The 23939-nt window shown below is 40.9% G+C and overlaps 1 protein-coding gene across 6 annotated transcripts in view; it reads right to left on the reverse strand.

Moving 5' to 3' along the window:
- Window positions 1–23939, reverse strand: part of MAPRE2 (microtubule associated protein RP/EB family member 2) — a 99929-nt gene that overhangs the window by 6109 nt on the left and 69881 nt on the right. For all 6 annotated transcript variants that reach the window (XM_055704334.1, XM_055704329.1, XM_027797264.2 and 3 more), the window contains 4 exons: window positions 21095–21240; window positions 18949–19162; window positions 7143–7282; window positions 2632–2790 (listed from right to left, as the gene is read on the reverse strand). In XM_055704334.1, the coding sequence (XP_055560309.1) occupies window positions 2632–2790; window positions 7143–7282; window positions 18949–19162; window positions 21095–21240 (659 nt within the window). The remainder of the gene's footprint in view (window positions 1–2631; window positions 2791–7142; window positions 7283–18948; window positions 19163–21094; window positions 21241–23939) is intronic.

Here is a 23939-nt window from a genome sequence, read left to right on the forward strand (position 1 = left end):
ATGCAATACTACAATAATCAAACCTCTAGAGAATGCTTTTTATAAGGACTAAATTCTATACTCACATCCTGAACCATTCTACACAGAATTCACCTGACAGCCTACAATGCTCACAAGGGACCTATGAGGTACTGGGAGATGCAACCACTTCAACTGCTGTCCAGATTTTTTTTCCAGATTTTTTCTTTTAGAGAGATTAAATTAAGCTTAACAAAAAATTAAGTGTAAAGGAATGAGTCTCCCTTGGTACAAAAACCAGGACACGATTCTCTGTGTAATGTCAAATACAGTAGACGCCTGTCAAGTTACAGCTAGGAAGAGTTCAAGATTGCTATCAAGCAGTTATTGGAAGTACGAACCGAAAACAAATTTAAGTCAGTCACGATATTCAAGCATAAGGCTTTGGTCAGGGATCCCTTGCATGGTACGTGTGAGCTGCATTCCTTAGCATCCCCTTCCTGAAGGAAAGCCTCATGGCCACAATGTAATTTATACATGTGTCACAAACACTGAAAACTAGTGTAATCCTTCCCACCCCACCCCCTTTGCCTCTGTATACTCGAGACACTCCGAAACAGAGATTTTATAAAAATTCTAAGCTGGATTTATGATGAACTCATTAGCAAGAAACCAGGAATGCTGGAACTGCCTGTGGTTTGGGAATTGGGGCTATTTCCCATCTGGGGATTGGGAAAGCCAAACTGCTGTGACTGAGGAATTAACCTGCAAAATGCTGCGAGACACAGAATTTAATTTGGGACAAATTAGTTACAGAGAGAGAAAAAAAACAGAACTGAAGGTCAAAGCAGGGCAATGAGACAGCAAGGTCTGAAAACAAAAAGTAGGCAAGACTTGCATCAGCAAGGGAACCAGTCTTTGGTTTAGTGCTAATGCACCAGGGTCTTTCCTCAGCAAATCGCAGTCCATCTGCTTGGCTGAGGAGGAATGCACCCCAGAAGATAGAGAGATCAAGTCTCCCACTACAAGGTACAAAAAAAGTGTGTGGGAGGTGGCCTCTGTGTTCTCCTCCAGGGGAGCAGTGCTCCCCTGCTCAAGTGACATACCCGGCCTCCAACTGCAAGCACATTTTAGATAAAGGCACAGTCATCGTATGTAGCTCACGCGCAGGCGCAGACGATGCTTTCAACAGAGAAAGATTTGGAGGGAGGAAGGAGATAAAACACTGGGATGTGGACTGAAGTAGAACATTTTGTAATGTGTTCTGCCTGTAAGGAAAACTGCAGGAAGAAAAGCAATAAATGCATTCTTTGGCACAGAATCAATTGCTATTTAAGCCAACGCAGACAGACAGATGTGGTAGGGGTATGGGGAGAAGAGGGATTTTTCTGGCTTTGCTTTATAAATAAATCACTGTTCTTGAATCCAGAAGACATTTTCTCTGACCGCTATATGTATGTAACTCTTCTAGCCTGTTATCACATGCCTGGCAAATTTGTCTTATTGTTTATTCCTGTAAAAATAATGGTTTCCTCCTCCTCTTCCTCTCTAGCACTTGTCCCACACCTTTCAACAAATCCTCTTTCCCCTGCTGCTTCTCACCTGAGCAGTGGCTCCTGTCAGCAGCAAGCTCATGTCCCTCTTGCACTCAACTTGCATTTACGCTCTACTGGTCTTTTCTAGAAAAGCATTTCAGTCAGTAGTTTCTTCAGCGCTACTTTTGACTTAATATTTAGGTCAGCTGATTACCGCTGCAACAGTTTTCTGGGAACAGATGTAAGACAGCCTACAGCACCACAGTACTGCTGAGAGATAAAGTTGATGCTTATACACTCCGGAGCCAAAGCCATCGTCCACTGAAGGGTCAATCGTCAGTACAATGCATACAGGGATTTAGTTAACATGAATGGGAGTAGTTCAGCGAAATCTCCACTGAATCATTATCCCTGAATGTATCTGAGGAATTTAACCAGCGCCCTTTGCAGCTTCTTGCTTTGTTCAGTGTCTACAGTGCTAAGTCTAAGATGCAATGAGATTCTTGCCTAATCTTGCAGACAATACATTTCTGAAATTTTGGTAATAGAGGATTATTGGGTTTGCACAAGGAAGAATTTTGCTTATAACAACAGGATAAAAAAAATGCTAGAGAGTGTTATCTCTGCAGATATAATTACATGTTTGGCAACCTCCACCATATGCATCACAGCACTCCCACATGGACTAGAGAAGGTTCGCAGCTGTAGACACTGAACAGCAGCACCTCTGTCAGAATTTCTGTGATCTTCAACACGTTAAAGAACATGAGTGAAAGACTTTATGCAGAAAGGTAGAAGATGAAAACACAAAGCTAAGGCTCAGAAACATATGAAATCAATTTAAAATGGTGACATACCCCCCCTTCCCTTTCAGATCAACTTCAGCAAACGTAGAATACAAAACCTACAGCAAAGCAGCAAAAACCCCCAACCAGCTAGCATCCTGAATCCCTTCCCCAAGCTGAAAAGTCTGTTGTTTGCAAATGCAAACTTCCTTTTGGGGGGATGAAGCATGGGGATTCTAGCTGCTACAGTTCTGCTGACCTAAATATAGGACATGACCCAATACTGTGCCAATAAATTTGTATAAAATTAAGCACTTTTTTGCCTAAACAAAAGACATTAAGCTTGAACTTACATGTTCTTCTGAAGCATAAAGGACTTCCATTAGCCGATTGACAAGGTCATTATTCTCTCCCCCGTGTTCTTGGCAGAGAAGTTCAATCTCCCTTAATTTGCCAAAGTAGAAATCCCTTTCCTTCTCCACACCTTCAAGTGCAAGTTTTAATGAATGTACCTGCATATAAACCAACACATGATGCATCAACTGTGAGGTGCACTACAGACAAAACAACTCAGTCTAAAGTTATGCAAGCTGAACAATCTTAAATATATATTCAATTCTGTAGCTTAAAATGAAGTCTACTTTTTTTTTCCCCTGAAGTGCTAGATTGAACCTTACACAACAGAGAACAGTAAATCAAGCTCCACCATTACGCCTCTTGGATGCATCTTAACCTTGATCCTTAAAGGTCAATTTTCTCAGTGCTCTTTTATACTGAAACCCAAAGCAGCAGTTCAGGACTAAGGGCTGCTTAAGACTTGTCTCCTAGCAAAGCTGCCAGAAGTGTCACGTAATGGTAAATAATAAAGCTTTCAGCTCAGTACTTGCATTATTTTGCCTGGGTTAATGTGTAGTTGTTGGGAAACCTGCAGTATCTCTTTGCCTAAAAATAAGTAGATCTAGCAGAAAGGCTCACAAAGGGAAGTGGTCTAGTTAGGAAATAAAAAGGTCCTCTAGTTGCAAATGTGAGTACCGTTGTGTCATTTTTTCACCTCTCCTTTTCTGCCTCCCCACTTACCATACTGTTACAGACTTGTGTTTTGGCACTCCGACTGACCAGCTGCACCATGGACCTTTTGCTCTGACTGATGTGCTGCTACTATCAACAAATTCTCTCACATGCCAAGTATCCTCCTTGCAAACTCGTTCACAGGAGTCTTCAAGCTATACTGTCAGTCTCAATTTCACCACTGGGACTGATGCAAATCATTTATGGGCAACGTAGCTGTTAATGATTAGGCTTCATATAAATCATGACAGATGTTGCAATATACTTTTATACATACATATATATGCATATCCATGTATATCTAAAAAAGAAATTATGTGGGTGCATAACAGATAAACTACTGTCCAACAGGGTATACACAATCAGGATAATGTGTAAGTGGCTCTCAAATTCAAAGGACAGCAGTGTAATGACCAAGAGAAATAATGATCAACGAAGCTAATGCACCGACCCCAATCACATCCAAATTACAGCCAAATTAACATCCACATTTTTAAGGCCATAATTATACAAATGTTTTTTTAAAAATAAAACACGTTAAATGATTAAATCACATCAGACTACATTTCAGTGAACTGATACAATTTAATAGAAAGTTCTGCGTTGCCAGTTCTACTGCAAGGTAATTTATTTCTTTCACTAGTAAAAGTACAAGCAGAGTTCAAACAAATCTTTTGACAGCCTTCTAAATCCTATCAGTTCATTTTTCCATAACTGCTGAGCTAGTGATGCCTTTTTCTGACCTTTGCTTGCACTCTCAGAGGTGTCAGACAGCAGAACTAACCTGTTACCAGGGCAGGATCTCAGAGCATCTAATTCACATACTAACCCAGTTCTGACCAGCTGCCTGAGTGCGACTCTCAAGTCTTCCCTTGACAGTTTGAATCTATGACTGATATAATGACCAGTCACCTTAAAATTCACTATTTATTCATGAAAGTAAGAACAGCAAAATGGGACACACGTTTATGGTATTTTGGTCTATAGATGAAGACCTCATATTTAAGATGTGTCTCCTTGATCTGCAGCAGCATATTCCTTGAGAGCAACACCTGCATCCAGACAGAACAAGAACATAACAGCTTCCAGGTTTCTTGCTCTGTGCTTGCTAGGGCTTGGGAAACCAGTCAACCTCAGCTGAAACACTGGCAGCTAACAGCATAGACCATCTCCCTTTCTGATCTGTTTACTGTGAAGGCATTCTCCTCTTTTCATTCTATCATGTTCACTGCAGTTTCAGAAACAGAATCATTAAATTACGTGTATATGCTCACAGTTCATTAACTACAACATATACTAAACATTGTTATAACCAGACCAGATATGCTTTTCTTCAGCTACATATCAACTACCTGTCTGTAACACATTAATTTGTTTTTCTTCAGATACCGAGCACACCCACATCCTCCTCTTTCCTTCTAGGAACATGCCAAAAGGCTGATCCTGTAATGAGGAACAGCGCGCGCTGGCTCCCATGCTCTGTTTCTGGACCAGAAGTACCCCTCTGCCATCCAGTTAACGGGTACAAAGGCAGCACTTCTTACTAACTGGTCTTTTCTCTGACGGCTCTTATTGGTAGTAGGAGAATACTCACAGGACTGCAGAACCAGGCTGGAGATTAAGCACATACTGTAAGCACGCAGTCAAGATGGTGCTGTTTTCAGAAAATATGTGTATAGTAGCATAGAGTTAAGGGTTCCTGGGACCACTCTCCGTATGTAAAGGTTCCTTCTCTGCATGTACCGGTCCCTGGTGCGTGTTGTCTCTTCAGCTGTGCTCAGAAATGCTTTGGGAGAATGCTAGCTGGCACAGACCAAAACCACAGCAGAGACCACTTCAGTATTTTAATGCTATGGGTAATCAAGTTCCAGTGCACAGTGACATTTCTTGGAAGTGTTCAATTTACTATCAGGGACCATGGCAATAGCTAAGAAAATTTTAAGAGAAACTTTATGATTTCCGGGAGCCGTTAAACTAGCAAATGTTATGGGCAGCATACGATTATTGCAAATAGCAAATTAAGCTACTCTATGGGAAAATACAGTGTACAGACATTCCCACTATTTAAAATTTTCCACTACAAATTGCATGGAAGTTCAGACGTTTCAATCTCCCTTAGCTGCCATCCATGAAAGCGCTGAAATAAAGTCTATTACAGCCACATAGGAATTTGTTATCCACAGATACCATTCAACATGTCTTACTTGTAATTAAGACAGCAACTGGGTAAAAGTGGCTGCTGTCTGCATCTCCCTGGATGCTGGAGAGTGGCAAAACCCAGGCAATTTGGCTCCTCCAGCATGTTCAGACTAGGGGTCAGAAAAACCTGGCTCAAGACTGCTTGCAGCACAGCTCTTTTGGCTTGTGTTCTATGCCCATGGTGCACAAGTAACCATTAGCAGGAAATGAGATACCAAAATGCCAGCATTTAAAAATAATAATAAAAGACGACTTCTAGACCATTCCAGCTAGAAGTCGTCTCTTAAAAACTAGCTATTAAAACACCAGCTTTCCAAATCTTCAGTTTCTTCTCCTCTTTGGTGATGGGGAAAATCATCAGCTTTCCCTCAGCGTTATTTGTATATTAAGCTTAAGGTTTTCACACATGGAACGTGCTAGGAATACATTAGCAGTAGATGTGCTAGTGACTGCCTATTTTAGTAAAGATCAAGTATTTTTATGTTTCTCAGATCCCAACCAACTCTTCCTCCTGAAGCAAACACATTCTGACTTCCGAGTATAAATGTCACAGTTTAAGGTGCATTAAGCTGACGTTTGAACTCCACCCTTACGCTGATTAAAAACCCCAAACTTCCATGAAAAAGCTAAGTGCAACATTTAAAAACTTTTCTGTTACAGCATCAATCAAAAGCCCACTGGAAGGGCTGGTGGACCCTGCTCTGCTCTCTACTGCTCAGAATTAAACCCTGAATCCACAGTCGGCCATGTCTGGGACGTGGCTATCCATCCACCAGCTTTAAGCTAAACTAGTAGCCAAGAATTTGCAAACAGTGCCCCAGCAAACTGAAATCTTTGTTGTTCAGGTCAATGGAAGTTTGAAACTGAAATGCCCTTAATTGTGGAAAATTACACTTGATCCAGAATAATGACTTCTTCCTGAATGCAGCTGCCAGGCAGCTCAGACTAAAATAGGAGGTTTTTTCCTCCTGGCGTAAAGCTCCATAGCATAAATTAAAATTAAGCCCTTACATTCCTAACATTAAAAAAAAATTCTGAAGCTTTATTAATTACATTGCAGAACATTATTTATAACATAACTACGTATTCTCACGAAGGTAGATCACATACTTAAATGAAAAAGGCGTATTACCTGAACGCCTGCCTTCCAGAAAGCAGAGTGCAATGAGCTAGTCTTGATTCAGCTGCAAGTCTCTAACACCTTGGTATTACAAACAGGCTTGTTTTCTCCACAACGACACATTAAAATGATTTATTTCAAATTTGTAATACACCAGAGCAAAGACACTATTGGGATTTTTCCTATCAAAGTGAAATAAAAGATAAATTTCAACATCTAATAAAATTATCATACTTCAGCAAGACTTACCTGCTATTCCTAAAATCACCTTTAAAAAACACTGGCAAATACCAGTCATCTCTGTCATATGTTATTTTTAACAATAGATCGCTTTCTTTTTTTTCTTCCCAGCTGAGCTATTTCAATCTTTTATCCCTTCATAATTCTGGATAGCATCATTCAACAGAGGGCAACGTTAGATTTCATGCCTGTCTGTGACAATGAACGCATCTAATTTTATGCCTCAAGCAAATTTACCTGTTCACTGAGCTGTATAACTTGAGTTTCCAAATCTTTATCTGATTTGGATGCTGAGCTGCTTGGTGCGGCTTTTTTTGCTGAAGATGGGCGAGAGGGTGTCGATCCTGGTTTAGAAGCTGGACTGGATTTAGCAGCACCTGAAAAATACAATAAATAAATAATAATCAAGATTTACCTCCATGATAATTACTTTCCAATTAACCTGGTACTGAAACAAAAGTATTTGTTTTACGGACAGCCTTTCTCTCTCTCACTTCCAGATGACAGTGGAGGAAGAACCTGTGCTGCTGTATCTTGGGAAAGGAAAAAACACATTTCCTAGCAGTTTTACTTTGAGTTTGCCAGTCAGAGCGAAGTAACTCAAACTAAAATAAACAAATATCAAACTAAGAAGATAAAGTTCCCTTAGTTCTCAGCAGCTTTCAGCTTTAAAAAAAATAAATGTGCAGTTAACAGACCATTCCCCCAGCCCAATATTTAGTGTCTGTATCTATTTTCAATTTCCCTGGAGAAAGACAGATTTGAAATAAACTCAACTAAACTGCCTTTGTGCTTTCCTCATTTTCAAACGTTAAGCCATCCCTGAGACAAGGGCATTGAAATTCAGACAAGAGCACGCAGAATTAAATCCATCGGTGAACTCAGTTGCCATAGTGACCAAGATGACTTTTGATCTGCTTAGGTTTTGCTATTTGTTTTTAATTACTTGCACTGCAAATCTGCCAGAATATGAGGCAACATCTTTACCAGCAAAACTGGCAATAACAAGAGCATACAGGCACTCTTTTTCACAATACCTGTGGCCCACAAATGCCCAAGCAGAGGAACATTTGTGTGAAAGGGTTTTTGGTGCCTTCACACGAACCTCACAGCCAGCTCCTCACACCGTGCTCTGCCTCTCCACCTTTCCTCTGTGTCACTGCCCATCTGATTTCGTTGCTCAGCGCTGGTACACGAGTGCCTGGCTCACAGCTGCCCACCTCGCCTCAGCCCCCACAAACACTGTACTCTGACTCTCAGCTTTTTCCTTACCCCCTCCAACTCAGAATAAATTTCAGATGCAGTGGACATACATCTGGTGCAAAAATCGCTTGGGTCAAGAAGACGGAACAGAAACCCAGCCCTCCCTCTGACCTATTTTATTTCTTAAGCAGGCATGTGAATCAGCAGTCCTGCTCTGCAGCACCCATGTTTGTCACTGTTTCTTACAAAGAGCAAAACACAGTTGTCTGGACATGCTGATGGGCTCCATGGCCATCCTCCACCATCAAATGCTGCTGGCTCTGGAGCCCAGGCCACACAGGGTGCAAGAGAAAGCCTGAATCCAGCAAGCAAACTCACAGCTGAGCTCTGAGCTTGAGCTTTCAGTTCACCAATTCCAGAGGGATTTGCCCTGGCTTTCTCAGCAGCCACCTTCCAACCCCGTATCTTACCACCTGCTCCTCCCATATGATTACTTGATTTATGGCACACTATAAATTGTCCTAAGTTGCCATTTCCACAATGTATCCCCAGTGTCAGAAAACACTTTAATAAAGCAATTCATTGTAAACCCAATGTTTTACAAAGGCATGGCTAGGAAAAAATTGCAAGGAAGCAGGGAAAGGCAGGAGGGGGAGAGACACAACTTGTGGGGCTGCCCACAAATATGACCGGATTGTGGAGCTCACACAATCTCACTGACCCAAGACTGTGTACACTGGTCCCTTGGAGGAGCTGAAAAGCGATGGGAAAGGACAGCAGCAATGTGTTATTTAATCAAGCTTGCTTAAGCCTTCCTGATTTAGTCACAGGCCTCTGTCTGTAACAAGCATCTCCTCCTGCCTCTAAGGATAACCCGATATAAACTGGGTCATCTAATGCCAACAGAACACAAACAAACAACTCTATAATTCAGTTAACATGTGTAAACATTTCTGTGCAAGATGCCCGTCCTCCTTTTCTATGTTCTTTAATATAAGACAGATAAGAAAAAACAATATATTATGTTGCGTTTTATTTTGGTTGGTTTGTTTGTTTTTTTTAAATTAGTGACTCCAATAGCTTCTATGTCTAAGTGCATTCACAAACTCTAGCAAATCTCAGATATAGTAAACAGACTTACTAAAGCTGGGAAAATTCCATGTTGTGTACATGCCTGAAATTAAACTTCTTTTCACATCATACTTAGATCAGCAGAGAATAAATCATTTGTGGGAAAATTTTAAAAATTGCCAAGATCTTTTGCTACTGTTTCTTTCTTTCTTTAGGCAATTGCATAAACTTTAGCATCCTGCCTTCAATGCTTTCTAGGTTCAGTCCATATTCTGACTAACTAAAAATCAGCTGCTTCAGAGCAGGATTATTAAGATGCTCTCAAAGCCAGGAAAATCATTTTCATTTGGATTAGTGGATAAACAGAAGAAAACTGATGTCAAAATATGCACAATAAACACACACATGAAATGATCACTTTGACTATAGCATTCTAGTTTGGTCTTAAGCTATTTATGTATTAATTTTATATATTTATATTTATTTATTATTAATGAATACTTGTATCACATGCAACTGCAACAGTTACCTATAAAACATATAAAATAATAAATATGTATACTAATCCAAGGTGTCAACATTTATTTCTTATTGTATTCTACACCTGCAAGGCACAGTTCAGGATATCAACTGAAAACTGAATGTTATAAAACAAGCTATGGACCTTCAGATGTGAAACCTTGATGGGTCGATGCAGCTCCCCCCTCTACCAACTACCCTTCTTCTACTTGAAGACTCCACTGGACTTCCCCTAGGCAGCAAGCACCTGCACACAAGCACAGGAGAAGCCATTCAACTTTTCTAGGGCAGCATCCCCCAGCCTGTCAGCTCTTCACCATTCCTCCTGGGGCATCATAGTGCAAGACCTAAGCAAAGCATCTTGTGCAGCCACAGGATACTGCTCCCTTTCATGCTCAACAGCACCGTGAAGCGAGCTAGTTCTTTGTAGATCACAGTACTGATCACAAAAAGCCAAATCATTAAGTACACACCTCTTTTTAACCTGCAGAGAGAGTTAAGGACAGAGTAGGCACAAACATTTTATCCCCAGGTATTCTCTCTAATTTGCAGCTGAGGCACCCTCCCAGAGCATGCTGAGCAAGTCCACATCACCACTGCCTGCAGACAGAGGGCTGGGTAGCACCAATACACTGCATTATATTCTGCCCTCCTTTGAAAACAACAAAGTCTTTTGAATTTCTACAGCAAAGTGTTACTAAGCTTTATAAAGTCCAGACAAATCAAAGGAAATTGACTTTTGCTCTGCTGCTTAGGATCAGCTCTTAAATGAACATGATATTCCAATTTCAGTAACACAGATAAAAAACAGCTAACTTGAGCGTTTCAGATGGTATCAGCAACAGCTGGATAGAACTTAATTGCAACAGAAAATGCCTAGGGATTCCTAATTTAAAGTTTCCTGGAGGCAAAAAAAAAAAAAAAAAAAAAAAAAGCTTTACCACACACTTATTTTGAAATATCAGTTTTGGAATCAGCTCAGAGGTAAGCTTCCCATTCTAACAAAGCTTAATTTCATAAAAGAATTAAAGGCTGCTGGTTGGTAGAGTAGTGCAAAGTACTTGAAACAGCCAGATATTTAAATGGAGATGAAAGATCTTGGTAGACTTAATGACTTTGCTGTTGAGCACCATAATGACTTTGCACTCAATTAGTGCAATTGTGGAATAATTCCTAATGCATTGCTCAGAGGGACTGTAATATAATCCAAGTAGTTTAAAATCTGTCCAAAATAATATCTTCCATGAAAATATTTATATTATAACCCACTTACAAATTCTGAGAAAGCACAAAAATTTACACAAATATTTTATATAAAAGAATATCTGATAACCAGCTCTCCTCACTGATCACAGAGAACTGCATTGTAATCAGCACCATAAATGTTACCCGTTACCAATTCCTTTTCAAACTCACTGTTGATGTTCAGAAAGAAGTGCAGACCCCTGCCCCTGGAAAGGAACAGCTCCATGCACGCCCCAGAACATGCTGGCAGCCAACAGTCTGGGAAGCAGTGGGGCAGAAAAGGACTTGGCGGTTGTGGTGGACACCAAGTTGAGCACGAGGAGCACAAGCCAGCAATGCAGCCTCGCAGCACGGAATGCCAACAGCCTCCTGGGCTGCACTGGGAAGCGCAATGCCAGCAGGCTGGGGGAGGTGATTCTCCCCCATTGCTCAGCACTGATGAGGCACATCTGGAGTGCTGGGTCTAGTTATGGGCTCCCCAGCACAGGAGAGACATGGGCATACTGGAAAGAGTCCAACAAACAGCCATGAAGATGGCTAAGGGACTGGAAAGGCTGAGAGAGCTGGGACTGTTCAGCCTGGAGAAGAGAAGCTTCAGGGGGTTCTTGTACGTGCGTGAGGGGAGGCTGCAAAGAAGATGGAGACACTTCTTTCAGTGGCCCTTAGTCAAATGACAAGAGGCAATGGGCACAAATGGAAATACAAGAAATTCCATTTAAACATAAGAAAAAACTTCTTCACCCTAAGGGTTATCAAACACCTGAACAAGCAGTCCAGAGAGGCTGGGGGGTCTCCATCCTTGGAGATACTCAAAACTCGACTCGATACGGTCCTAGGCAACCAGCTCTAGGTGACTCTGCTTAGAGCAGGAGGGTCAGACAGGATGATCTCGGTGGTGCCTTCCCACTTCCACTGTTCTGTGAGAACTTCTGTTACAGCATACTCTGACTTTAGACCAATGCAGGGTCCAATTGGAATTTTTTGTAAACAGTATTGCAGCTGCTTCAGTTAGCACCTGCATAAACTTTTGTACCTGCCCCACGTAACGCTAGCAGAGATGGGAAAAATAAATTCACATTTGAAAGACAAATTATTTTTTTGTTGTACTGAAATAAGTTAGATGAACCAACTTTGAAATGCATTACAGGTTTCTATCTGCAGTGCTCCAGAAAAAATAACTAGTCAATCCATCATAATTAAATATATCCCCCACAGTTTCAGCGTTACTATTCTTTTTGGTAAAGACGTAAGCTTCACAAAGAGATGTACACTTCTGCAATTTAAAACAGTGGATGCTGGTACTGTAGAGATTTTGTGTACAGCAAAGCCAGGCTGTGAATTCCCAGTCACTTTACATCACAAGTGCAGTCCTGCAGACAAGAAACCTATTTACTCTTTATGGAGAAATCTTCCTTGAAGCTATATGAGCAATTAATACACCATTAAATATTTATGTAAGATTCCAAGAAAACATGTGTGTGATTACAGTGTAGACATGCATGAGGATGGTGTGGAGAGCAATGGAAGCCCTGAGCAAGCATAAGGCTTGGCTGAGTCCACATGACCACTGCTTCAGAGGAATTTGAGAATCACTCACCATCTATCTTCAGTCAAATTAAAGGATTCCATAAAATTAGTATTCCTGATGCATGCCACAGAAGAAAAAACAAACCCACCAAGAGGCCACAGAGCTAGCAATTTCTTCATGAGCTAAAGAAAAACTCTGTATCCACTTAAAATCAATGACTGAGAACAGTATAAGAATTAATATTCACACATACTTATTGTTGCAGCTACACCGGGATGGAAGAAACTGCTCAATTTAGGGATACTTAATAGCACAAGTGATGACAAATGATGCTTAATGGGAATGAAACGACCTCAGACAAAATCTGACTTGACTTTTAGCATCCCAACATGCTGCAGTGCAACTGCCTAATTATTCTGTGGTACTCACTTTCCCTGGGTGGCAGGACCCCTCTGTCCCCCTCAGCTCTCCCTACCTCCGCTGCTGCTGGCTACAGCACAGTCTGATGAGCTCTATGCTGATCATCACCGCCAGACAGCTGACAGAGAAGTGTGTACAAGTACTTGAAACTGAAGCACCTTTTACAAATTTCAGCAGAGCAATCCAAGCAAGAACATATCAGGCAGTCTACTTGTCAGATGATAAAGTTTTGTTGATGGCACGACTCTTTCAGTTTGTCTTTAATAGAAGGAGATTTGATAGTTGGGAACTAACCCACAGCCTTTTCCCCAGCATAAATGAAGACTTCTCTTTAGATCTAAAATAACCAACATTTTAATGGCAGCTATTAATTGTTCTAACTGAAACCCCTGTCTTCTCTAGAAACACCTTCAAGCATGCAAGCATTCATTCCACATAGGCTTAACAGAAGGATACAATTTAAAATTTGAAATGCTCTTAAAACCATGCGTTTTCTAAAATTCAACTGTCTGCTTAGCTGTAAGGAGAAAGCAGTCTCAAAAGGAAAAATCTGAAAGAAAACATGGGAAGAAGTGCATATTGAAACTTGAAAGATCATGTAAAAATCTGAGCAACACAGACATTCAAACCACACCCATAGTACACAGAAAATTAAGACAGCAATTTTCACCACTTTTCTAAACACAATTTGCTTTCTAGAAAAAAGGCCCTGGCTCCTGCACTGCAAGCAGTGCTCCTTCATGGTCTAAATTCTTGGGCTCAGTGGGTTTAAAAATTAAACTCTCCTCACGTTGGCAGAAGGGGTGTGTCTGTATTAAGGCTAAGCCACTTTCTACCTCCCAGGCCAGCACTGTCACTGCACATGCTGTTCCCATCGGCTAGTACAATTCCTGGCCTCGTATGAACCAGACACAAAAGCATTTTCAATTTGTCGCCCCATGGCATTTTCCATCTCCAGCTCTGCCACGTTGCCCTGAAGCACCGCACCACTGCAAGCGGAGGGTACCACCACCACCAACAACTGCCAGCCACTTGGGGAAAAAGGTAGCATGTTTTAGTGGAAAGCAAAGAAAAAAAATCATTAGCATGAGTTCTCTAGTCTCCCAGGAGTCCTAATCATATCACTGGCTGCTAAAATAAAGCCTGTTTTTTCTGAGTATTTTTATCCCTCAAAATTAATTTACAGCACATCTGCCACAGTAGAATATACCATTTCCCTAAAGAAAATCAGTATATTTTTTTTGTGCAATTGGCTCTTCAATGGCACAGTATACATAAAGCATTCGTGCACAAACAGTTCATTCTGCCCTGGTTATTTTCCCTGTCATAGCATGAGTATTTTTAGCCTTCATGTGATCCTCCAGTATTTTCCAGCTCTGCTTTAGTCATCCTGCTCTCACTGAATAGTTCAAGCTAAAACATCTAACAGCCTTCAGATCTAAGAACCTCCTGCATTTTTAGCTTATATGTAAATAATTAATATGATTAAGCTGTCCTTTACCTGTGCATTTTTGACACCCCACACCCATACACAAAACAGTGCTCCATGGAGATTTGCTCTGACATACAGCAATACTTATGTAAGACACTAAGCTAAAACCCTGACAACCTGATCACCATTTTCAATTTGATCAGATGAAGCTTTTTCTGCTGTTTTCCACAGGGAGCATTAGAACCGGTACAAACAACAGAGCCCTAATATTTTAATCCCTTGCCATAATTTTGACTCTACATCTGTAGGCTGCTTACCACTGCATTAGAGAAGAGCAGAGGCTGCAGATCGAAAGTCGGCTCAGGGCTGGCAGATGGCATTATATCTAAAAGCAGCTGTGGTGCTGTTGGCAGAGAGCCTGCAGCGGTGATCTGTGCTGCTGGCTCCGCTCCTTGAAGGATGAAAACATATTCATTCCCCCAGCAGGGAGCTGCATTTACCTGGCAGATCCTTGCTGCTCCTACTCTTTCTAGAAGCAGCCTTCTACAGGTATTGCCAAAGCCATCCACCCACTGTGCCGCCATCAGTTCTGCAACAAATCGGCTCTGTCTCTCAAGGAAGGGACGAGGCAACATGAGGGTGGCACAGCAGATTAGTTGCAGGGACCTATTTACGCTTCCATTTCCGAGCTGCATTATCCTTGACCTGCGCTGACTCCTCAGTCGGATTGCCTTTGGAAGGCCATGGCTGCTGGCCTGCTTCCCGACAAAAAACGACGCATTTTCAGATTTCTCAAGTTTTGGGTTGTTTTAAAAGCATTTTAAAAAAATGAAATAAAGACCACACTGCATTTGCAGAGACGTAGGTAGATATATGTATGGAAAGCAGATACTCGATACCATAGGTCTTGTCAAGCTTTAGTGTCAGATTAAAATACCAAACATAATTCTAACTCATGCCAGTACCTTTTGGGGCAAACTTTCAGAGAAGTCCTTAGGGATTTGACCACTTTCTTGTTAACTGAAAGACACATCTTAGTCTAACTCTGAAAATACAGTGAGTGTTACAAAGAAGTGATGAGTAATTCAAGAGATCGGCACCTCCTAAATCACTCAAAACCAGAACTCTGACAAAGGGCACTGGAAGAGTTATTCCATGGAACAACAGGAATCATCTGAAACACATACGATATTGCTAGTGGGTAAATAAATTATTCCTTTAGAAATGTATATATTTGACCAATCTAGGCATATTTAGGAGTCTGTCATAACCAAAAATATAATATGAATGTGTTTCCATATGTGTGCTTGCTCCTGACACTAAACAACAGATGTCTACATTTAGGTATGTCCACTGCACACTGTTTAAAAACTTTTGGATTATGTTGAAAGATCTTCTGGGTTCTTTATATTCTCTCACTACTGCTTCCTTTTTGTTTTGTTAATGAACTGAAACAAGGCAGTACTAAGATTTCAAAGGTTCAGTGCTAATGTAGAGCAAATCACACAAATTAAAAATGACATAAAAAAAGAAAATGTACAAAACCCGAGGTGAGTGGCTACAGATGCTGGCAAATGCTTGCTGCATTGGTGTAAGAGGTTATTGCATCAGCAGCCCACAATGTTTATTGCTCCCACAACAAAGTCAATGGAAGTACAGCCGTGCCCAAAACCTCAGCCATTTCACTGAAGACTCAGGAAAGTAGAACAAAAGAACAACATAAAAGCCATAGGTAGCAATTTAAACTATGCCACCTGATGTTGTACTTACTCACGGGCACATACTCTCTCGGAGTCTGTAACATCAAGGAAGACAAAGCTCCAGATGGGGCAGGGAATTCTTAACATGCTGCAGGGGAACTCACGAGGCCTTCTCTTTTTTTGCCCTTTTCATATAAATGGCTAACCTTGCTTTGCTCACATGGGCATATTACAGTTCCTATAACAACCGTAATGAATACGCCTTCATTTCCAGCTAAGCACGCAGGTGCACAAGGCAGAGGTACAGAAGCACATCTTTTATGGCAATTTCCCAGCTACCCAGGACTTACTTCCACATCATCTCAATTTACTCCGAAATGGCAGAAGATGAGGCACACACAAGCTCGCAGATGCATACGGCACTCCTCCCAGTGTCCTCTCTCTGCCAGCAAGCACCCCGTAAGGACTCCCATCCTTTCAAGTGACCAGGCTACAGGGTGTGGGCAGGCCAGGCACACAGGCTCAATACATCAGCAAAACAAATACCTGCTCACCCAGAAACTGCATAAACCTTCGAATGACTGACACCTAACTGAAATAGCCCTAGTTCTAAAACACAAGCAGCAATACAAGCCAGAACTCTCATTTCACCTAGCATCATGAAATATCCACACGCCCCCTCCTCAGCTCAACAGAAATTAAAATGGCATCCTGCCTGTCATACTTCTGGACTATACTTAAGAGCGATGGAAGCTTTCCATGAAAAAGCTAACTCTCATAGCCACAAGACCTTACCAAAACTCATCACACTATCTCTGTTTTCCTATTCCATACATGGGCTGGGAAGGTACAGGACATGCTCTTCGTACAACCAGTGACACCACACAAGATCACTGCATTATCCTCCGTATCAGCTAGATGGTTCCACTCCAGTAGCTATTCTATTTTTCTAGAATTGTCATCTCCACAGCTCTACTTTGGATAGCACATTTGTGACTTTGGCAAAAACAGATCATCTGCAAGAAGAATTAACAAGCGTGGTAAAGTCTGTATTTAATAAAAGCGTCTTTTCCAGTTTCTCAGTTGGACAACATCGTGACATTAGCACTCGGGGTTTTTTTGTTTTCAAAGGGAGTACAAGACATCACGTGGGAAATTATAGTGTACCAGGCCCTGAAATTCAAAAGTTCAGACACAAGATGGTGCAAAACAAAGATGCAGACAAGCTTTAGAAGCCCAAAGCAGCTCTGGCCTGCTATTAGGTGCTCAGTTTCCTGGAAGCACTAATGAGCTGAAGGCAGCTGGCCAAGTAAGCCCCACTTGGACGTCAGAAGTGATCAAAGCAGAACTCTGGGTATGATCCAGAGCATAAGCCAGCCTAAAACTAAGGGCACCTGATAGCTGCCCCTTCCCCTTACCAGCACTGGTGCATATCTCAGCCCGTGAGAAGACAGGTAACAGATTTAAGTAAAATGAAAATTAACCCTTATTTGAGGAATGGGTTAGTATGAATAAGGTAAACTCACTCGGGACAAACCAATAAAAGAATTGTGTGTGCATGCACCTATGTTTTTGTTTGCACAAATCTATATCTGTACAGGCAAATCAACCCCAGTAACACTTGAGCAGTGATCACTTTTTTAAAGAAATATTAGCTACTCTCCTGTTCGCTTAACTCTCAGTTATCAAAAAATGGCATCTGCTTAGTGACCAGTCATGCCCATATTATATAAACACCAAAGATCAGGCTTAGTTCTTTGGCCTGTTCCAGGAACACTGTTGTGGTTTAACCCCAGTAGGCAGCCGAGCCCCCCACAGCTGCCCACTCTCTGTCCCCTGGTGGGATGGAGGAGAGAGTCGGAAGGGTAAAAGTGAGAAGAATTCACTTGTTGAGATAAAGACAGTTTATTATGTAACGCAAAAGCCACGCACACAAGCAAAACAAGACAAAACATTCACTCATCACTTCCCACTGTCAGGCAAGTGTTCAGCCATCCCCAGGAAAGCAGGGCTCAGTCACATGTAATGGTTACTTGCAAAGACAAGCACCACGACCCCAAACATCCCCCCACCCTTCCTCCTCCTTCCCCCAGCTTTTATTGCTGAGCATGACATGATATCGTCTGGGATACCTCTTTGGTCAGCTGTCCCAACTGTGTTCCCTCCAAGTTTCTTGTGCACCTCCAGCTTGCTTGCTGGCAAGGCAATGTGAGAAAGAGAAAAGTTCTTGACACTGTGTAAGCACCCATCAGCCATAACTAAAACATCCACGTCTTACCAATACCGTTCTAGTCACAAAAATGAAAAACAGTACCATACAATCTCCTGTGAAGAAGGTTAACTCTATCCTAGCAAAACCCAGTACAAACACAAAATTAAAAGTTAGAAGACAGGTATCTTCAAGAAAGAGCAACAGTTGTATGTTGTTCACTTAAGAGGACTAGTGTCCCTGAACAAAAAGCACATAAAGCCACTGATCAATTAATTTTTTCCTTCTGGTCAGCCCTTAAGATTTGGAAACATTTCACATACCACAAAAAATAAAAAAAGAAATCAGCCTGTGCTAGCAATTTCCTGTAATGGTGGAGGTGCAAGAGGGGAACACACTCCATTTAATGTTCTTGAATACACTTACACATACCACACTCAGCAATAAGAAGGTTAAATGCCTTTGCGTTCACCATCAGACATCACTAGAATCTGCATTGTTTATATCAAGGGTTCAGTGGAGGAGACCCCATGTTTGATAGGTTGGGCCAAACTAGAGCGCACCACAAGGTGTTAACTTCTGTCTCAGATGCTAGGCCTACAACAAGTCAAAAAGAATGACCCACACACATGAGGAAACTAGTATTTATGTAATATATAACACAGTTTATAATTGTCTTCAGAGACAGAAACTGAATTCTTTAAGATGCAATATACCTGCAGTCGGAGAGTTTGCATGGTGAGACTTTTTGGGCAGATTGAAGATCTGTTCACCAGGATCTGGTGGAGGAATAGCATCTTGGCCTTGTCGAGCTTCCACAGGATCATACTCCTTCCCATCATAGTTAGCATCAAAGAACTTCTTAAACCATTGAATGAAATCTAAGTTGTCTTGGAAGCGCCCTTTGACCAGTTTTTCCACGGGAATTACCTGAAAGGTAGAAGAAAGGTCTCAATAACATATCACTGCCATTTTTAAATTTAAAAATTACATCACACACTTATTTGGGAAAAAGTCTACTGACTATATCAGCATATATTCCTCTCCCATTGTTTGCTTCCTAAAAGAAAGGGGATTATGGTGGACTTGCAAGTGCTCTTAATAAGAAATAGAATCAAAATAAAACAAAGTCACAGCCTTTGAAGTGGCTATAAAGTGGGTGTATCTGAGCCTCTGTAATTGCTCTTCCAGGGTTACTCCTTTCTTATTGCAGTGACAGCCATGATGAATAAAGCTGCTCTGGGAGCAGCACTATATTCAGCTAACTAGGGATTTCTGTTTTCAATGGACGTGCTACAGTTTGGCATACTAAAAATGAACAACTCTTCAAAAGGTCCAGATGGTAGTTTCTTGCTCTCTGTCTCACTGTTTGAACTACAAAAACCCAGCAGCTTTTTCCAAGACATGCTGAAGTTCAAACCAACCTACATTTTGGTAGTACATGTTCATCATACAAACTAACCCTGAGGTTTTAACCTTGTAATTTTTTTTCCATTCCATATATAGCTATACATGGAACAGTTTGTGGACATGCAGAAGTTGAAAAAAAGATGCCTATAATGTTTTAGCAAAACAAAATAAAGGTTATGAGGCTGTCTCCATATCCACGTCCTGCAAAATCTTCACAGAAATGAAAGCTCCAAAAGGTGTCTTGGACCAATATAACATTGCTCAAGCTTCCCAGGCACTGTGGGCAGACACAAAGAACAGCTGCAGAAGGAGGGTTGCCCTGCTTTGCTTAATTCATGCAGCTGATTAAAAAGGTCAAGTTAGATGGATCTTAATGTCTCCTCAATGCATTCAATTTTCAGCTGGAAAAAGGGTACCGAAAACCACTGCAATTTCCATTTCTTCTTCAAGGTTAAGCCGTATGTGCAGCATTTTATAAGTCTGTGATACTCCTAGAAGGATTAACGTGGCATTTAGCATGTCCTTTCAGGTAGTTCCACCTGTATCTTAATTTTACACTGAGATGGTATAGTAAGTTTGCTGCCAACAGAAAAACTGATAACATTAACTTTATTAGGCTTTCCAATATTTCACTAGCAAATCACAGTGTAAACAGAAGCATCCACAACATTTCAGGAAACAATGAGGGTTTTCCAGTGCTTTATAAAAAAGTGTTACAGGACTCTCGATTAAGACTGTTTACATTTCAGGAAACGCTAAAACCAGAGCAGAACCATGAAATGGTATACAGGTACTGCATCTGTATAAAACTAAAACTACATTGGTGAGTCCATCAGACTCTCATATTCAAGCACAAACCAATACCTTATGGTTGAACAAGCCATTTTCTAAGAGACTTCCATTCTTAGCTTTACAAGATCACATGTGCTGTCCAACTTATTGATTCACTAGGTAAATTATTCCAGCTCTTGAGTAATTTAAATTCCTTAAACCCTGTTTCGGACAAGAAACATGGAATGCTTATGGGAACAGCATATTTCCAAGTTATTTTGTTGGAAATTCAGGTCACCAATAATTTTACTGTATCTAAAATTAAGGTTCACTGATGGTACAGAATTTCTAACACATGGTATTTTATCAAAAGGGTCGCTGATATTAAGATACAATGAGTTAGGCTGCAAAGTTCCTCAGAGGACACATGGACTCAATTTTCAGTTTGTACCTAAATGGAGCATGCCAAATTTTCTCCTTCATGCCTAAATACCCTCTTTCAGATGAAGAAAGATCAAGAACATCATCTTCACATACAACTTTTAACTCCAGCTTTCAGTCCGAAAGTTGAAAAAGTGGACTTTAAGTATTTTGTAGTTTATTTCCCCTATTTATTGATCTTACCAGTTTATACAACTCTTGAAATCTGTGGCGATTGACATACAAATACAGAACGCCTACCTTATCCACATTCATCCTTTTAAATGACGCTTGCAGAAGTTTGAAATTGTGAATGTATTCATGCTCCAGCTTTGCTTGAAACTTTACTTTCTTCAAGCTAATGCACCCTGGGAACAACATGTCCATGAACTGGCAGTAAGCTGCTCCTATAACAAGAGAATGCATTGGTGTTAATCCAGATGCAACCACCTAAGACCAAATGGCATTTAATGTCATTAGCAGAAAGCAACTGAGCTGAATAAGTCCCTGCTGTAATTCAACCTAACACTATGCACCCAAGATGCACTTGTCTAATGTACATTGAGCAGTGTGACGTACTATGTGGGGTTTTTCCATTCACTCTGGATGCATAATGAATTGTGTTCATTATGAAAGAAGAGCCACCATGACTAACGCAAAGTAAATCTTTCTTCTATTTAAAATGGATTTTCTTGGGAGTCCCTACACACACTAGAACTGTCCATACAATGAGATCACAGTCCAAATGGGAATCTCTTAAACAAGCTCCACTCAATCCTCACAGCCCCCTAAATTCAACCAAGATCATCTCTTTTCTGGCACTTGTAGCTGAATGCCAGTCAAGTCCAAGGCAATCACTTAAGATTGTATCAAATCGTGATTAAAAAAAAAGTAATTGTGAAGTTCCAGCTTCTTAAAACATGTTAGTTCCTACCCCTCTAAAAGAGACAGCCTTACTGATTTTCATCTCCCAAGTAAAACATTTAAATAAGCAGAGTTCAGGGTAGTCTGCCCATAGGTTTCAGAAGCTGGGCTGCCAGCTTCAGTTCTCACTCAAAACAATAAGGTTTTCTAAGTTCAACCTTGAGGGCTCTCCGAACTTAGACAGTAGTAGGTAGGGGGGTGCATGCCTCTGTGTGTGTAACTCATCCAGCACACAGTGGCAAGTACCTGGAAAAATTTCTGAACAGTGTACTGAGAACTGGTAACCTCTCCAGCCTTTTCTCGTATGCAGGGAGCTTCCTCCTACATCATCATGCTGTCACCGCCATTTGCCAAATAAGTCTTTACTGTTGACACACTCAAGTGTTTAGAAATAAAGGATGAAAATGTTTGAGGAAATCAGAGGAAAACCAATTTCAGTTCTTCAGAATAGAGTTTTCTACAAAATGCTTTCTACTTAGTAAAGGTTCAGTGAAGTTCATTTCTGGAGCAGAGGGCTATGGAGTGTGCAGTGCAGCCCCTGCGTTTGCGCATACCGGGCAGGGAAGTGATCGCATGGTTACTCCTGACAAGTTCAATTTCACTTCCACAAAAAGGACTATTGTGCATTTAATGCAGATCAGTCTTGACAAACAAGTGTCCAGATCTCACCTAACAGTTCAGCCCAGTATCAACAACAATGATTTTTATCAAAAAATAATTCTGCTCAGTGCTCATACCAAAACCAAATTAACAAAGCGGACTCTTGGCTTGCCCAGTTGTACAGGAGACACAACAATAACTTAAACTTAAGACATTTTTCTCCATGGGTATGCATCTGTTTTGACAGGACCAACTTTATGCATGAGATAGTATCTCATTCTCTGTATCCACTCAACCATCATATGAAGCGTTACAGAGCTTGTAACTTCCCCAAAAGAGAAGCAGAGTTGAAGAGTGGAGTTGAAAAAAGCTTCCCAAAATATTGAAGGAGGTTTTGCTAAGGGCCTTACCAAGATCAAGCTTTAATGCTGAAAACTGCTGCCACTTAAAAAAAAAAAAAAAGTAATGATCTTCATGTTGCCAACCTTTGTGGGAGAAAAAAGTTATTAAAAATATATCTGATTTTCCAAGCTTGTGCTTAGCTGTTTGCAATGATTTTGTTATGATTAGGAATCAAAGTAAAATAATCCCTAAAGGTGAAGGAGCCTTCTGGCAGGTTACAAACATCGGATGACAAATTTGCATCTCTTATAGAAAGCTATAGAAACACAATTAGTTATTCAAAACTCATCCTTAGCAAGAGAACTGGTAAATACGTGGCAAAAGAAAAATGACATTACAATTAAAAGGACGGATATACAGGTAATGCATGACTTGACTACATTCATTACTACTTAATTTCATGCAAAAGGATTATTATGCAATCATTTAATGTTATAAATGGAATTTGTTCCTAACTCTGTCCTTTCATCCTCCCCATACCCCAATTATAAGCTTTACTCTGATATCCAAGTAATTGCCTAGAGGCTTTGAAAATGCACTGTGCAACCTTTCATCTAGATCCTTTTAGAAAACTAGAAACCCAAAGTGTTCACATGAGATTTTCTCCTTCTGCTGGTAATGCAAATTCCTTCTGCATGCCTTTAGACAGAGTCTTCCTAGGTTTAAGACTCTAGTTACGGTATTTCCTTGTGTTTTCTTCCCATCCTGCTGGCAGTTGTTTCTGTGCGTCTGCCAGCCAGGGGGTGGTCCTGGGTCTGCACAACACTGGAGGGCAAAAAACGCTGGACTACATCCACATGACAGCACGAACCTGCTCTCTGACACAGCATCGAAGCTGGCTGCTGGGCCATTTCCCCAACAGGAGGATTTTATTACATCGGCAAACACAATTCATTAAAATGCTCCTTCCTGAAGTACAGAAGCAACATACAAGCATGGGCTGAGCTGAACACCGTGAACTACAAAGAGGAAACTCTTCCCAACTCCCAAAAGGCAGAGACCTAACTACCACAACGACAGGAGAAAGTAAATATATCACAAGTCAACTGGGACTAGCTGATTTTGGACATGGAGGTTATGTACGTATTTAATATTATATACGTATTTATTTATAATTTAAAAATTTTACCCCCTAAAGCTTGTAGCTGTCACATTGCATTTGAATGTGACAAATGCACAG

The sequence above is a fragment of the Falco cherrug genome, chromosome 3 (assembly GCF_023634085.1).
Source record: "Falco cherrug isolate bFalChe1 chromosome 3, bFalChe1.pri, whole genome shotgun sequence".
In the NCBI taxonomy this organism is placed as follows: Eukaryota; Metazoa; Chordata; class Aves; order Falconiformes; family Falconidae; genus Falco; species Falco cherrug.